We start from the raw sequence: 16837 nt of genomic DNA on the forward strand, positions 1-16837 counted from the left end.
ATTCCTCTTCCTCCCCTTTACAACTCCGCCCTCGTTTACAGATCTCCGACGAACAACGGGGTCGTCGACCCAAGCTCGGCCCGGCTCCTCTGCTGTGAATAGGATCTACATTGCATGAAAGTGCGGGGAGATTGGAGATGCTAGTCGTTCGTTAATTCATCCCATCTTCTTCTCAGCCTACCTCCCCAGATATACTACCTAAATACAGCTCCGTATGAATGCGAGACGAATAGTTCGAGATATTATAACAGTGATTTGGTTCAGCATAGTTTGAGTTGATTGGACTGGAGTTTTTCTTTGATTTGTTCAGCACTGTCGAGTTCAGTTTATTCACATCACTACCTAGTATACCTTTGGAAGGCTTGTCGTATTTTATTTATCTTATTATTTTCATTACTACCTAGCCCTGGATTTAAGCCTTTTTGACGCTATATCACTGCATGTTTAGTCTACATGCTACCTTGTAGGTAACTAGGTACCTATCTTGTTCGGTATCGGTAGGCACGCCTCGCCTCGCATGATGATGGGGTCGTTCGGCTCTACAGCTCGGGAGCTCTATCCAGGGCTGGGGTTCACGTCTTATATCAGTGGTGAATCATGCCCGGATACATCTTGGCTCGTTGCATTTCCTGTGTCCCTCTTTGCTAACCTCGAAACTTGGTATGGTCAACTGGGCTTCGGTTCTCGTTTGCTCTTCTTCACATTCCTCGTCTCTACTTTTGCTGCTTCCTCGTCCTGGTATGCTGGCCGGTTAAATCGAAACATCATGTTGCTCCCGTTGATATTGCTGGCCACCCTCAGCCTTACCCAGGGGCAGGATAGTGCTACGACCACAACGACTGCTCTAGATTCGACATATACCCTGCCACCGGATGCAGATGTTGGTCAGCAAGTCATTCCAAACATTGTTGACCCTCAAGCTGTCAATCCTCAACTAGTGTGCCCCGGCTACAAAGCCTCGAACGTCAAATCTCAAGGCAATGCCTTAACAGCAGATCTTACTTTAGCAGGCGAGGCCTGTAATGTCTATGGCACTGACATCGAGTCTCTTTCTTTGTTTGTCGAGTATCAAGCAGCAGACCGGCTACACATTCAGATACAGCCTCGTCACATTGGCCCTGAGAACTACACATGGTTCATCCTCCCCGATGAATTGATCCCAGCACCTCAAGTAGAGAGCGAGGATGAATCCGATAGCTATCCCTCAGATAGCGATCTCGATTTTGCCTGGAAAAATGAGCCTACCTTCTCATTTGAGGTCGTGAGAAAGAGTACCGGCGATGTTTTATTTACTACTGGGGGTACCCAGCTGGTGTATGAAGACCAATTCATTGAATTCGGCTCTTACTTACCGGATAATTACAATCTGTACGGTCTAGGCGAAGTCATTCATGGTTTTAGGCTTGGGAATAATCTCACTCGTATGACTCCTAACTACATTCATACTTGATTCGTGATCTAATAAGACCAGGAACCCTCTTTGCCGCAGATGTGGGTGATGTTATAGATGCGAATATCTACGGCAACCATCCCATATACCTTGACACTCGCTACTTCAAGGTTGACCAAGAGACGGGAGCGATGGCATATGCTTCAGACTTGACGGATAAGTCGGCTCAGTACAAGTCATACACTCATGGCGTCTTCCAGCGGAATGCCCATATACAGGAAGTGTTGCTACGAGAGAACAACATTACTTGGAGGGCACTTGGTGGTAATATTGACCTATATTTCTACCAAGGTCCCACACAGGACAGTATCACCAAGGCATATCAAAAGAGTGCTATTGGACTGCCCGCGATGCAGCAGTATTGGACATTTGGATATCACCAATGTAGATGGGGATATAATAATTGGACTGAGCTTCAAGGTGTTGTTGACAACTTTGCCAAATTTGAAATTCCTCTCGAAACAGTATGGTGTAAGTGCGAGATGTAGCCCCTTAATCATGCACTTTGATAGTTGTCGTTCATACTAACGAACTCATAGCCGATATTGACTACATGACGGCATATCGTGACTTCACCAACGATCCTAATCGATTCAGTTTCGAGGAAGGAGTTGACTTTCTATCTCGTCTACATGAGAACAATCAACATTATGTGCCCATTATTGATTCGGCAATTTATGCCCCGAATCCTGAAAACGCCAGTGATGCATACCCACCTTTTGATCGCGGTGTCGAGCAAGACGCTTTCTTGCTCAACCCCGATGAATCCATCTACATTGGAGCAGTATGGCCAGGCCTCACTGGTATGATCTCTAGCTTGTTTTCTCTAATGGCCATGCTGATAGATTATAGTGTTCCCCGACTGGATCGGTGCTTTGTTTAACGGCACTGGTGCAAATCGATGGTGGATATCTGAAATCGCCGAATACTATAGTAAAGTCAAGTTTGACGGCATTTGGATAGACATGTCGGAGGTTGCCTCCTTCTGCGTGGGTAGCTGTGGCAGCAACGAGCTAAATCTCAACCCCGTCCAACCTCCGTTTCAACTTCCGGGAGCGCCTGGGAATGAGGTGCTACAATATCCCGAGGGGTTTAATATCACCAATTCAACAGAAGCTGCTGCTGCATCCGCGTCTTTGAGTTCCCAGTCAGCTACAGCAACATCAGCATCTTCTACGTCAACTTCTTATCTTCGCACTACCCCGACGCCCGGTGTTCGTAATGTCAATTGGCCGCCGTATACTATCAACAACTACCACGGCGACCTTGCTGTTCACGCTGTTAGTCCTAATGCAACCCACCATGGTGGTGTTCTAGAGTACGATGTGCATAATTTGTATGGACATCAGATTCTGAATGCTACTTATCATGCTCTTCTGAACATATTTCCCACTAAGCGACCGTTCATTATCGGGCGGTCCCAGTTTGCCGGCTCTGGAAAATGGGCTGGCCATTGGGGGTACGATCTTTTCCCCATCCCCGAGAGTTCCAAGCTAATATGGTCATAGTGGTGACAACTATTCTCTTTGGGCTTTCATGTTCTTCTCCATCCCACAGGCTCTTTCATACTCCCTATTTGGTATACCTATGTTTGGTGTCGACACCTGTGGATTTGCCGGTAACGCTGATATGGAGTTGTGCGCACGTTGGATGCAACTATCCGCCTTCTTCCCATTCTATCGAAATCACAACACCCTAGGAGCTGCTAGCCAGGAGCCATACATATGGTCAGCCGTGATAGATGCCTCGAAGGTGGCTATGAAGGTCCGCTACGCACTGCTGCCCTATTTGTACACGACATTCTATTTGAGTCATTCCATTGGTTCGACAACAATGCGCGCTCTGGTCTGGGAGTTCCCTAATGAACCGTGGCTTGCCGATGCTGATAGGCAATTCCTCCTTGGCGATGCGATCATGGTAACTCCTTGTTTGGTACAAGGCGCTACCACTGTTGATGGAGTCTTCCCGGGCGTGGGTTCGGGAACTGTCTGGTACGATTGGTATAACCAGACATCTATTACTGGAGTAACAGCTGGACAAAACGTTACTATCGATGCACCTTTAGGCCATATCCCCGTATTTGTGAGGGGAGGAAAAGTGATCCCGATGCAGGAACCAGGCCTGACGACGGCGGCCGTTAGGGCAACTCCCTGGAGCCTCTTAGTAGCATTAGATGCCAATGGCCAAGCTAGTGGTGGGCTCTATATCGACGATGGCGAAAGTCTTACCCCAAATGCTACGACATGGGTTGATGTAAGTTTTATGTCTTTATAACACCAATTTTTGAAGGTTACCTACTAACTGACTCTCTCTAGTTTACTGTGGAGAGCTCGTCGTTGAAAGCTTCACCCTGTGGTAATTTTACAGATACAAATGTGCTTGGTAACGTGACAATTCTGGGCGCTCATGGTCCCGTGTCCAGGGTTGAGTTGAATGGCAATGAGATACATACTAGTGCCTGGAGTATAGAAAGCTCGGATAAGGTCTTGAAGATTACCGGTCTCGATACCTTGACGGCGAATGGTGCTTGGAATGAGGAGTGGACTTTGAGTTGGTCTTGATAGAGAGTAGGGTTCCTATATCTAGTACTAGGTAGTTACAAAGGTCTGGTGACTCCGTCATCCACAGACTAGAAACAGAGATGAATAATATATCATCATGGCCTTACCCTTGTAGAACCTTATTGCAAATTGTAGTCGATACTTAATCTTCTCCCTCCTTGATCCCTGGAATGTGTTCAATTATCTTTGACCCCTATTCAAGTCCCTCGTTGAGTTTTGCGCTGGATTCTGGCCCCTATATATTCAGCTAAAGCTCATATCACATCAAACACCCCATAAAACACCCCAAAGCAACACAAGCAAGCGACCAGCCCATCGCCCCTCACGACAAAGCAGCATACAACCCAATACAACCCGCCGCAAACGCCGCAACAGGGCGATACAGATTCCTCACCGCCCACGCATCCACAATCGCATGCGCCGTCGGCGCACCCTCCGCTATCACCTCCCCTAAACCCTCCTCCTCTATAAACCCCTCCACAAACACCTCCTTCCCCCCGTCGACACCCCCCCGCGCCTTCACATCCACCCACCGCGCCCGCCCCTCCATCTGCCGCTCCATCGTCCCCATGGCAACAAAGCCCCACGGCATCGCGCTCAGGCTCACTGCGGCCGCGATCGCGTACGCGCGCGCTTTAGAGGGGAGCAAGTACGCGAGGTAGATGTGCGCGAAGCTGGGGACGAGGGCTAGGAGGGTGAGGAGACGACGGGTGCGCTGGAGGGTGCGCTGGAACTGTAGGGTTAGGAGGGGCGTGGGCGACTCGAGGAGGCGCGGGATCAGGAGGGTGGAGAGGCTGAGGGTTAGGCCGGATGTGCTGGTTAGGAGGGCGATGGTGAGGGCTTGGGTTAGGCGGAGGAGGGCGGAGGGGGAAGGGGAGGGGGAGGGGGAGGGTGGCATTTTTTTTGTTTTGGTGGTGAGGATATAGTTGGTGAGGTGATTGGGGAGGTGTTTGGTATATGTTATTGAATGAGTAACAATGTAAATAGGTGAGAGATGGGAGGAAGAGGATGAGGATGAGGATGAGTTTAGAATGAGGAGCGTGATGAGTGTGAGCGTGACGTCAAATTGGGTTTAATAGTTGAATGGCTTTCGTTTACTAGGATATAGTTATATGCAATTATTCGATTATCCGTACTTAGAATCAGCAGCCAAATCGAAGTTCATGATTCCTCATTTCTTACTGCGTTTACGTTGATCCCCAATTAGCCCACATACTTCCTCGTACACTATCTCAATTTTATGATGGACATTCATAGTTCCCGGTGGTTGTAGATCTATTAAGAACTGAAGGCTAGCGAGTACGTGCGACCTCAGGTAACCTACGAATATGAGGCTATTATGAGCCCGAATCTTTAGCAAGGACCAGGGGGATTCACATGGGAAAGCTGGATCAGCTCCGAGTTTCGGACCCACCATGGTATGTATTTTCATAGAAATGAAGCTCGAGTAAGAATTGGACACGATGATCTACCAAAGAATGGTATCTGAGCAATCCACACTCCCCTTATCATAGGTAACTTACGCTCTATGCCAGAAATGTGAAAATCACTTATATATCAGGTAAACTGTTAGAGAAATGATGTCGGTTACTCATTCCAAGTTATTACGTACATATACCCGATCTCTTCAAGTCGAGACTCTTTAATCATCAGCCACATCTGTACCGCCACATGACATCTCGGTTACACACGGATATTGTACATACTTACAACGCTGAGAGTTGAGCTAAAAAGATTCGAATCGAACCGATAATAAAATTATAAAAGAGACTTTTTCTTCTTATTATTTCTAAGAAAATAAAAAATAAATTAGAAAGGATATAACAAATCAAAAATGGCGTCTCAACTATCTACGAGCAAAATATGCTTCATCGGCGGCGGGAACATGGCCGGTGCGATCATCGGAGGTCTCGTGGCCAAGGGCAACGAAAAGCAGAACATCTTCGTCTCCGAGCCGTGGGACCAGAACCGGGAGAAGATGGCGGCGCTGGGCGTGCGCACCACTGAATCCAACGCCGTGGCCTCTAGCGACGCGGACCTCCTCGTCCTCGCCGTCAAGCCCCAGGTCACCAAGGGCGTTGCCCAGGAACTCGGCGCCGCGTGGGCCAAAAACACCTCCCTCCCTCTAATTGTCTCAATCGTGGCGGGCATCACGCTGGAGAGCCTGAAGGAGTGGTTCGCGCTACCCGACGGCCGCACACCCCACATCGTGCGCGTTATGCCGAACACCCCCGCCCTGCTCGGCGAAGGAGCCTCCGGCCTCTTCGCTAGCGGCGATGTGTCGCAGGCTGAGAAAGACCTCGCTGCCTCGCTTCTGGCTAGTGTTAGCAAGGTCACGGAGTGGCTCGACAAGGAGGAGTTGATTGATGTTGTCACAGGTATCTCTGGTAAGCAACACCCCCCCCCCCCCCCCATCTACCTAGATTGCATCTTTTATCTCCTTCCGCCCCAATGAAAGTCAATCCACAAGACGATGATTATTAACTCGTTCTAGGATCCGGACCTGCATACTTCTTTGCCTTCGTCGAGCACCTGATCGAGAGCGGCGTTGGCCTAGGACTCACCCGGGAGCAAGCCACGCGGCTGGCGAAGCAGACGTGCTATGGCGCCGGAAAGATGCTGGTTGAGTCGTCCTCGCCGCCGTCGCAGCTGCGAATCAACGTGACTAGCCCCAAGGGCACCACGGAAGCTGCGCTGAAAAGCTTCGAGGCTTCGGGACTCAAGGAGTCCGTAGATAAGGCCGTCAAGGCTGCAACTGACCGCGGCAAGGAGCTGGGCGTGACACTGGCGAAGTCGGAGTCGTAGGGGGTGTGCTGCATCGATCGATCGGGATATTAGACGTCGAGGCATTAAAATTTGGTTCGTCAAAAGTTAAGGGAATAGGGAAATTATTAACGCTAGATTTACCCGTCGCAATATAAAGAAAAAAAAGTTTACACAAAGGATACATGCAATGTTGCTATCTACAAGATACCTATTAAGCAGCGCCTGATATTTTTAAGATATTTTCTATGTCCGACTGTGCTGGTGATGAGTAATGCGGATTGCTCGACATTAAGAACTATTCGAGGAGATAATTAAAGTCGACTTCAATCACGTCAATCACATGAGGATATAGGAAGAATCGATGGAAACCTAGGTACCTACTTAGGTGAAGGGAAGATGCTTTTATTATGTTAGGTACCTAGGCTATGTTGAGTACCTAGGAAACTGCACGGAGGTTGCGCAATAGGGGTAATGAGCACTTCACTCCCTACTCTGTTGCATGGGTACTAGGAGGCAAGTATTGCAAACTTTCCGAACCGCCTCTTTATTTAACCTGCTTATCCACACCCGTACGTCACGCAGCGGTATCAATCGGTTCATAGCTATCCTTGACGAAGGGCGCCGGCGTATTGACGAGCGGCACAGAGTCAAAGCCCCGAGTACCAATGTGCACTAGCTTCATCAGCTCGGCCTCGGGCTCGCCATTCTTCAGCCGCCGGATCAGATCATCCGGGTCGAAGTCGACGCCGAACGGGTTGTCTTGGAGCTCCGGGCTCGTCAGAATCTTGGTTGCCTCCTCGGGGGTGTCGAAGATGTCCACCTGCGTCTCGATCTTGTTGCGGTCGGGGTCCTGGTAGTACAGCGACATCGTGGGCCCGTGGTTCACGGACCAGATCGGCAGGATCCCCCGCGCTTTTCGCTGCAGGTACGCGGTCAGCAGGTCCTCGAGCGTGTCGTACGTGAAGGCGATGTGCTCTAGCCCGGCGGTGTTGGGCACGGTGGCGCCGCACCCCGGGATGGCGATGATGGCGATGCGGTGGTGCTCGTCGTCGTAGGTGAGGAAGGCCATGGCCGACGTCTCCATCACGACGTGTGCCCCGAGAACGGCCTTGTAGAACTCTATCATGGGCTTGAATTGGGCCGTCCGCAGCACAACGTGTGCCATTCGCGAGGGCGAGATGACTTTTCCATTTAGGTCTGCGTCAAACATTTTGCCTCGCTTTCAACTTGGGTGAAAAGGATTGAGATAGGTACTGTGAACCTTGGAAGACTTGGAACCTGGCGGCTGGGACTCTCTGGTCCCCCTCATATGCACGCGCTTATATAAGGACTTGTTCATCTTGTCTTACACGTACATGATGCTTAACGCCGAATACGCAGCCCAATCCAATCACATAACCACTTGTTTATTGATCGCCTGGTTGGTAAGCAGGTAACTCATGTGGCCGGTTACCGTTTTTGTTGCCTCTGCTGTGTTCGGTTATAGTCGCCAAATGGAGATAAACTTATTGGTCGGACTCTGCTCGCTACCCCGACCCGCGAGATAGGCAAGCAGCATCTTCGATAACAGGTACCTACCGTATCTCAAAACAATTCCTTGCCAGCCGATGCTACCTACTCCACATCCCGTGTGTAAGTATCGCAGCCTTTTCGCAGACCAAATTTCTTTTTTCCTTCTTCCGACTCGCGCCTAACTAAGTATCCAGAATGTCGTCGGCGGTACGGCTGGGGCCGAAGGACGACGAATGGGTATATGATAGAAACGCCAAGTCTTACGATCTCACTCGCGGCGCTTCGTCGCCGGCCCGGTTTAGCATTCGTACCACGCATGGCCCCGAGGACACGTCGATCACGATAGCAACAGGCCTTAGTGCTCTGGTCGTGGTCGACATGCAGAACTTCTTTCTTCATCCAAGATGCACCGACCATGTCACGGGGCTGGCGGCCGTGGAGCGCACGCTTCGGCTTGTCGAAAAGTGTCGCGAGATCGGCATCAAGGTAAGGACCGAGAGAGAGTCTTCTTGATATTTCGTATATGGTCATACATGTATATCTACCTACTTAGTACAATACCGATGCATTCATGAATCTCAAGCGTGGTTCTTTTGACGTTGATGCGCAGAGGACCGACTAACCTCCCCCCCAATCACAGATTATCTGGTTGAACTGGGGACTAAACGATGACGACCTCGCCACCATGCCCGCAGCTGCCGCGCGCGGCTTCGCCAGGAGCCTTATCACACCGCCCCTGGACACCACTACTAGCAAGCAGGCCCGATTCGGCTTCGGCTCGGACATGGGCGAGGGCAGAGGCCGCCTGCTGATGGCGGGCTCGTGGAACGCGGCCCTGTACGCTCCGCTGCAAGAAGCGAGCCGACCGGACGCGGACGTCTTCTGCAACAAGGATCGCATATCGGGCCTCTGGCACGGCGAGACGCCGCTCGCCAAGGCCCTTGAGGCGGGCGGGTTCCGCACGCTCCTCTTCGCGGGCGTCAACACCGACCAGTGCGTCCTGGGGACGTTGGCGGATGCGTATTTCCGCGGTTGGGACTGTGTTATGGTCGAGGACTGCTGTGCCACTACGACGCCGGGGGGCCAGGAAACTACGGTTTACAATACTTCTGTGAGTTGCGCGCCCCTTTCGCATTGGGATATTGATTACCTAGGCATTATCGGATTTTAACTGATTATCGCTCCCTCTTCTCTTATTTTCCGGGCGTTCAATACCATTAGCTAATTATAACCATTCACGCAGAAGGTATACGGATTTGTAGTCAATAGTAAAAGTGTTACTGAGGGCGTACTGAATCCCGAATCTCGTGGATGAGTTCTGAACTCATGCCTACCTACTACCTAGGGTTCATGCAGAATGACGTGTGGTTTTTGGTGTTTAGTCTGACTGAATTATACCCATCTTAATAAAAGGGTTAGACGAGTTCTGTATGATGTAAGGGTGATTACTAGGCAGTTTCTACGGCTGGGTTGATTCCAGGTTTACATCCCCTTTATTATATCAGCCTACATACCTACCTTCAACTGCATCACCCCAAATAGAGCTACGGCTTTTGTGATTCCATTAGGGAGGTCCCGGCTAGTAAATACTCCCGGCTCGTAACTGCTCGGATGTTTCCGAAATACCCTACCTAGGTAGGCATATATTTACTACGTAGTATGTACCAGGTAGGAAGCTCCCAATTTCCAACCGTGATTAGCGTCTTCTTGCGAACTCCCGAATAGCGATACGCGGTTAGATGGGGGGGAATATGCGCATTGCAACGCTACCAGAGTAATCAGAGCTATTAGATTGAAATATATAAACAAGAAACATCATGGGGACTTTAATTCATCGTTTTGTAAGCACTATTTGATCTTCTGACGGCCAAAATGGTTATGCTTACCCGCGTCCTGTGCCTCTGGGCGACATTAGTCCTCAATGCTACGATCGCGAAAGGCCATCGCATCCCGACGCGGAACGAATGCCCGCCATTCAAGAACGGGACCATCGTGATCGATTCGTACCAGCTGTACCCCGAAAACGCTGATTTCGATCTGAACCAGTGCCTCTTGTACTTTGGGTCAGTACCTACCTACTATCTTTTTCTTACCTCGGACACCTAATTGGGGACTCAAAACTAACCTAACTAGCGCTCTGTTCAATGCCTCGGTCGTCGTGTACGACCCGTACAAAGCCAAGACGGTCCAGACGCTCGAGTTCCCGGGAATCACGCGCACCGACCCCTTCCACGTCGGCGGCGTCGCCTGGGACCCCTACACGAACCTCATATCCATCCTCATCGACGACGCGACCCCCCACGTGACGCCCGACCACCACGTCGGCGGCGACGACTTCATCACGCGCTACGACCCCGTCAAGAAGGAGACCCTCTGGTTCCTCAACATCACCGAGGTCAGCCAGGGCAAGTACGGCGGCCAGCAGGACGTCGAGCACGACGCCCGCGGCCACGTCTACGTTCTGGGGACGTACCCCGGGACCATACTGCGCGTGGAGCCCGACGGCAGTGCGATCAAGCCGTGGTATTTGCCGAAGGTGATTGACCACACGTACACCGGGCTCACCGGCTTCGCGGCGACGGGCGACATCCTCCTCGCCAGCGACGCGCGCAACGCGACGGGCAGCGGCGAGATCGTCCGCTTCGACATGCGCGCGCAGCAGGGGACCCCCGTGCTCGTGCCCCGGACGCCCAACGAGCCCATCATGTCCCTCGACGCCGTCTACCTGCCCCCGAAGTACCGCGGCACCGTGCTGCTCGTGTCCGAGCACGACCGCGGCGTCTCGGTGCTCAGGTCCCAGGACGGGAGGTGGGAGACGGCGGAGTATCTGGGCCGCGTGACGGACGACCCGGCGCTGAAGGACGGGGGCGTCAATGTCGCGACGGTGGAGATCGCGGGCAGCGTGTACATGGTCGACGAGTGGTTTGCGGATCCGATCGTGCCCGGCACGTCGGCGGGGAATAGGACGGCGTTCCCGATGTGGGATATTACGGCGCAGGTTGAGAAGCTGCTGGGCGCTAAGGGCTGTTCAGGGGGAGGGTGGATGAAGATACCTACTAAGTGTGTCTGAAATTATCTCAGACTATTCGCACGGTAACTGCGCAGTAAGAAAATACCTAGTTATGGGCTTGTCTATGGTGTTCCTGAATCATGATTCTGTTGATGTGGATGATCACACTAACAGTTAAGTCCCTACCTACCTAGGTAGGTAGTACGTAGCTGGCAATTTGCTGAGGCATGCAAAAAGAAGTCAAGTCGCCGGCAGCCTAAAGTTCCAAGGTTGCGACGTATAAACAAACATACCTAGAGATGGATTCGCACGGTAAGTATGTAGTTAGATTCATCGGGACTATTCGTCTCTCGGGCAACATCCAGGTAGTTAATTGCGGCGGGTCGACGCGATCAGGGCTTCTATATTCATTCGCGAATAGCTTCGTCGATGTTGGGTGTATTACATAAAATATATTTTGGCCTCAATTGATCCTGTATGATCTGAGGCATGCTAGTTTCGACAATCCTGGATAAGCGACGGGAGATTACCGCGATCGGCTGAAACGACAGCTGACATGTCGAATCAACCTCAACGCATGATGATTTGCGTCATGGTCTAAAGCACAAAAATCTCGAGGAATATCGTCCCGAGTTGCCGCAACTATAGAATAGATCGACGACAAGGAGTTGGAGGGTGTCCTGGTGAAAATCGTAGTATGATCAGTTTCCATACGACGGGGAATCTTAAAACCTGATCTTATGGATGAACCCTGCTGTTCATCTCTAGTCCTACCTTCGGACTCGAAAGCGACCTCGGGTATCATCGTATTGGGGTACATACCTTGGTACTATAATATCGTCTTGAAACTCTAGATTCTAACTATGTGTTGGGCGTCTATCCAGACGACCGTCCGACGTTGTTAGTCTTTCTCGGAGGAGGCTTCCTCTCAAAGTGTTAGGTTAGCGCTTTTTACTTTTACAACTTCTCATTCGGATCGCTGATCATTAATTAGCACAGAATCCACAGTCAAGAGATATTTCGTGTGGGGAGGGAACCAACTATTTGGGACGAAACCCACCGAATAAAGAAATGAGCACGCTATGATGCTCAACTGAATTATCGGTAAACCATCGTTGCGATGCCCATATTTTGCCGTCAGTTGAGAGCTCGATATGGTAAAGATAGAGTTGAGGACCTTGAGGTGTAGGTAAAACTTACGAGGGTCGTCTCGAAGCTGTCTCAAAAGCGCCCGAGGAGCTGTTTGATCGCCCTCTAGCAGGGCTAGTGAACCACAGTAAGGGGCCCTAAGTCCCCAGACAGGTATCGGGGGCAGCCGTTTTGGGGAAGACGGCGGACCTAAATTAAGACCCTTCTACTCATCGTAGTACTTCGTAACCCCTAATAAACTCCCAAGCTATCGCTGAAACCAGATTCAATCTCATTCTGGGCTACGCTCTGATTCGTAGTTGCAAGCTAGAGCTCTCTATTCCTGGGTATTAGTGGGTAGTATCCAAGGCAATTTCAGATCTAACATTAAAGAAGCATTTTGTCAACAACAGAAAAGGGAAAAGTCTAGAAACAGTTAAGAGATGCGTAGGTTTCATTATTAGGATCTCTAGACAAAAATGATCTTGTCGAATTCTAGGCAAAAGACTAACTGACTACCTAGTTAACATACTATGTATTGTAAAAAAACCTTGGAAGTCAAAAGAATAATATGAATGATTACCGAATAACTAGAATTGAACCCAGCTACAGCTGATCTTTTGAGCCTCAATCGCCTCACCTGAAAGATCTTCCGTCAAGGCGTAGAAATCATATCATCAGCGGTGTACATACGGCGTAGTATGTATTATTTCTTATTCAACCTTAGTTAATACCTGGTAGTTAAGGGGCATCATGGTACCATGTAGCATTCTCTCTGACCCCTGTCGGAATCGGTAGCCAAGACCGAAATGCTTCAAGAGCCTCTTATGGGTTATATTTGATTCCACCAAGTGTTCCACTAACCGCTCAACGAATGAAGAATGCCCTATTGAAGATGGTTATTCGGTATTGCAAAATCCCGAGGTTTACTCTGCGCCTATTCTCTCTTCTACGCATTGTACAACTTTCCTACTTCGACAAGTGCGAGTGATGCTTATGCATGTCCAGTTATCGATCATACCTAGGCATTCAATGCCTTCAACATGGGACGAACATATCAGACTAGGATCGTATTACTTGACGCCCTGTGCACCTACATATCCATGTCATACCATGCTAGCTCACCATCTGATCTGACTGCCAGGGTGAAGTTTGATCTGCAGAAGGGGCTCGTTAAGGCCTGCCGCTAGACTGTCTAGTAGCGAACATAGTCAAGCTATCGTCACGACAGAGCGAGCATCCACAGGTATACAACATCTATATAATCACCATATCCCAGGCTCACATTATGAGATCTCTTCTTCCTTTTTTCTTCCATCAAGCTTCGGTTCCTTCTTCGAATTCCTGATCGTTTTTAGTTCTGTGAACTTTTTTGTTCTTCACTCTCATTCTTATTTCCATTCGTTCTATACCGCACGGCCGGTCTTTATTCGATTCATCTTAACTAGGATTCGTCCAATTTATATTACTTCTAAGAAAAATAAGCTCCGTTGCTTGAACTTATCCGCCATCATGTATACCAAAGCTGCCTTAATCTCGGCCCTGCTTGCCATTGCAGAGGCCCGCTTCAGCCAGGAACAGATCCCGGTTGCCGATATTCAAGCCCTTGGAAGCTTCGGAAACTCTGGCGAAGCCGCAACTCTGGCCGGTGGTGTCCCCGGTGTCTTGTTGGCTGCTGCCGACCCTTGTGCAAAGCTCACGCTTGCCGACAAGATCGTGACGACTCTCGGAAACGATCCTCAGGTTATCTCCGCGGCTCAGAAGCTCGTTGCCGCCGAGCAGAACTTCAACCCCTTCGCGGTCAGCATACCGAGCATTTGTGGAGATGCGAGGTATGTGAATGAACTCTTGAACAAAGAGTGAAACTAGAAACTAATATGATGCGCGCAGCCTCCCTGCAACTGAAGCGCTCCGAGGTATCGTTCCTCTGGTTGACCCTGCCGTTGGCGACTCAGATATTGAGAATGCCAACTCCGCCACTTCACTCCAAACCCCCTTCGATGCCGCTGGCCTAAGTGTGGCCGAAGTCAGTATGTATTACCCATTTCTTTCATCAAGAGTACACTCTTCCTTTTAGAGGTCACCTATGAGTTTTTCTGCGGTCAAATGCTCAACCCCTAACCTAAGAATTCAAGCACTAACACGTTCCAGTGACCGCCCAGGGATTCAGCAACTTCACTGTGAAGGGTGCTGCAGCTGGTGGAAACGCTAACACTGGTAATGCCAATGCCGGTAACAACAACAACGGCAACAACAACGGCAATAACAACAATAACAACAACAACAATGCTGGCACAGGTAACGCTGCGACTACCTCCGCCGCTGCTTCAGCAACGGCGACTGCCACAAAGTGCAGCAACAGGTCGAAGACTGCAACCTCGGCTGCCGCTGCCGCTACGTCATCTGCTGCCTCGAACAACAACACTGGTAACAACAATAACAACAACGCTGGCAACAACTCCAACAACAACAACAATAACAACAACAACGCCGGTAACGCCAACGGTGGTGCCACAGCCCAAGCCGGCGCCGGTGCAGTGACTGACCCCGTCACGGGAACTTTCACTGGTTTCGGTTCGTCTCTCCCGCCCCCTTCTTTTTATTAAAAAAAAAAAAAAAAAAAAAAAAAAAAACCACTAACCCACCCCCACAGTCGAAAGCAGCCTCGGCCTGAACTTCGGCGCGTGCGTGCCCACGGTCAAGTTCGAGGAGTCCCTGAACGGGCGCAAGGCCGGCGAGTTCACCTTCCAGGCGCAGGACCCGGTCGTCAACAAGGGCCAGCAGGAGGCGCTCAACCCCAACATCATCTTCAACCGCATCTGCGACCAGCTCGGCAACGTGTGCGGCGCCGCCGCCGACGCGATTGCCGCTTGCAAGTCCGCGCAGGCTAGCCTGGGGGGCGGCGCGAAGGACGCGACGACGGCGGATGCGTGGAACGAGGCGCTCGGGTTTGCGGGCACTGACTTGAACCCGGATAATGCGCCCCAGGCTGGCCTTGTGGGCCACACTTAAGTCTGGAGGTAGAGAGTACCTGAGATGAGCCCGCTGTGATCATGCGCAGTAGGGTGTTGGGGGTCAGCATGACATTCCGTGTTGGGCACTTAGTTGTAGCTATGAATTGCATTTTTGGATAAACAATCTTGTCATCTTACTGTGTTTCGTGATCGGTTCTGTCATCTAAGCCTTCCCCAGTGCATATCAGCATGTGCAATCTTCCAGAACATTGGTATGAGTCAGCTGAGTAGCCTGTACCGTCCGGTCGGGTCATGCGGTGACCTGCTTTGGTATCTACCTAGGTGGGTATGCTTGTAACCCGTGATGACTTATAGGGTACGAAAGGCAGCCTTGTTTGTGATTGAATTCCTTGTAATCAATAGTGATGTTGACTTCGTCTTATTCGTTGATAAATCAACTAATAGTCCCAAATTACCCCTGAGGCTCATAACGGGCGTTCCGATCGGGACTACCTACACAGCCTTTTTAAAGGGGTTGTCAAAACATTTCGCCACATCGAAAAGTGAATGAATGGTCTCTCATTCATTGTCCTCAGTTCATGTCAGTAGATCTGACAGGAGCTGTGCTAAATGCCAAAGTGTCTGCAGAGTGGTTTTTCTAACTCACCTGGGCACCTAACTTCTCGCTGGTGCCTCGGGTGTCCTCCTTCTACACTCTAAACGGTTCTTCCGATGACAATAGTCAGAGTTTTTGACAGATATACTAACATGAACTAAGAACAATTAACGAAAGATCAATCGTTCACCTTTGGCGTACCTGCATAATATGGCCATTAAGAGTCTCGCTCGTCTGTATTTGTTTGAGTGAAAAGTACTCAGATGCTACTATCCCCTAGGTGTACAAACAAACCCAAAAGAGACAAGAGTCTTGGAATAACTTAAGTTCTGTGACCACAAAAGGGCTCCAGGCCTATTCACTGATCATGAGGCATGTGCCTTAGGTGCACAGATACAATGGAACAAAGGAGCTGGGAACTTAAAGTAGATGATATTGATAGATCAATTACACTCGTATTCTATCGATGTTTCCATCAGGTTCACATCTACGTAGGTACCTAGGGAGGTAAGAACATCCAGCATAGAAAGCTCTTCAGCATTCGGTGCTAGGATATCTCGAAATCTAGGGGGGAGCGCGTCAGATATACTGAGAGCTGCTACCTGTCCTCCTGTCACACTTTAAACGCTCTTCCAATGGCAACAATAATAATGTTGCAGGTGCCTGAGGCACCATAGGCTGCACTAGGCCATATATTGGCACTCCGCCAATGTAGTCAGGAATAAAGCAAGCTTTCTTCCTTTCATCTTTCTTCTTGGTTTGCAGTTATCCTGCAACAAATAAGTTTATGCTCCTTCTTGTCCAGCTATGTCGCCACTACGTTTCCAAGAATTGTCAGCT

General features: G+C 50.0%; 7 protein-coding genes across 7 annotated transcripts; 5 read left to right on the top strand and 2 right to left on the bottom strand.

The window, feature by feature from the left end:
* Positions 1–318: 318 nt before the first annotated feature.
* GGS25DRAFT_445745 (glycoside hydrolase family 31 protein) lies at positions 319–4172 on the top strand. Its single transcript, XM_049258783.1, has 6 exons — positions 319–1421; positions 1472–1921; positions 1990–2253; positions 2303–2909; positions 2959–3703; positions 3766–4172. Exons 1-6 carry the CDS (start codon positions 518–520, stop codon positions 4009–4011), a joined length of 3216 nt encoding a protein of 1071 aa, XP_049112944.1. The 5' UTR covers positions 319–517; the 3' UTR covers positions 4012–4172.
* Positions 4029–5141, bottom strand: GGS25DRAFT_445757 (uncharacterized protein). Its single transcript, XM_049258784.1, has one exon. The coding sequence runs from the start codon at positions 4907–4909 to the stop codon at positions 4334–4336; it is 576 nt and encodes a 191-aa protein (XP_049112945.1). The 5' UTR covers positions 4910–5141; the 3' UTR covers positions 4029–4333.
* Positions 5142–7005, top strand: GGS25DRAFT_506630 (pyrroline-5-carboxylate reductase). The gene is made up of 3 exons (XM_049262333.1): positions 5142–5429; positions 5547–6398; positions 6506–7005. The coding sequence occupies exons 2-3, from the start codon at positions 5846–5848 to the stop codon at positions 6814–6816; spliced, it is 864 nt and encodes a 287-aa protein (XP_049112946.1). The 5' UTR covers positions 5142–5429; positions 5547–5845; the 3' UTR covers positions 6817–7005.
* Positions 7006–7143: 138 nt separating this feature from the next.
* GGS25DRAFT_445791 (Glyoxalase/Bleomycin resistance protein/Dihydroxybiphenyl dioxygenase) lies at positions 7144–8480 on the bottom strand. The gene has a single exon (XM_049258785.1). It carries the CDS (start codon positions 7985–7987, stop codon positions 7352–7354), a length of 636 nt encoding a protein of 211 aa, XP_049112947.1. The 5' UTR covers positions 7988–8480; the 3' UTR covers positions 7144–7351.
* Positions 8411–9852, top strand: GGS25DRAFT_506640 (Isochorismatase hydrolase). Its single transcript, XM_049262334.1, has 3 exons — positions 8411–8775; positions 8930–9400; positions 9533–9852. The coding sequence occupies exons 1-3, from the start codon at positions 8485–8487 to the stop codon at positions 9602–9604; spliced, it is 834 nt and encodes a 277-aa protein (XP_049112948.1). The 5' UTR covers positions 8411–8484; the 3' UTR covers positions 9605–9852.
* Positions 9853–9902: 50 nt separating this feature from the next.
* On the top strand, positions 9903–12186 carry GGS25DRAFT_445904 (uncharacterized protein). Its single transcript, XM_049258786.1, has 3 exons — positions 9903–10352; positions 10423–11332; positions 12122–12186. Exons 1-3 carry the CDS (start codon positions 10162–10164, stop codon positions 12143–12145), a joined length of 1125 nt encoding a protein of 374 aa, XP_049112949.1. The 5' UTR covers positions 9903–10161; the 3' UTR covers positions 12146–12186.
* A 1753-nt stretch (positions 12187–13939) lies between these two features.
* On the top strand, positions 13940–15573 carry GGS25DRAFT_534560 (uncharacterized protein; the record flags this gene model as incomplete). The annotated part of the gene is made up of 4 exons (XM_049265782.1): positions 13940–14259; positions 14318–14457; positions 14579–15001; positions 15081–15573. The coding sequence occupies 4 exons, from the start codon at positions 13940–13942 to the stop codon at positions 15437–15439; spliced, it is 1242 nt and encodes a 413-aa protein (XP_049112950.1). The 3' UTR covers positions 15440–15573.
* Positions 15574–16837: the final 1264 nt, after the last annotated feature.

Source organism: Hypoxylon fragiforme (assembly GCF_022984875.1).
Source record: "Hypoxylon fragiforme strain CBS 206.31 chromosome Unknown GGS25scaffold_9, whole genome shotgun sequence".
In the NCBI taxonomy this organism is placed as follows: Eukaryota; Fungi; Ascomycota; class Sordariomycetes; order Xylariales; family Hypoxylaceae; genus Hypoxylon; species Hypoxylon fragiforme.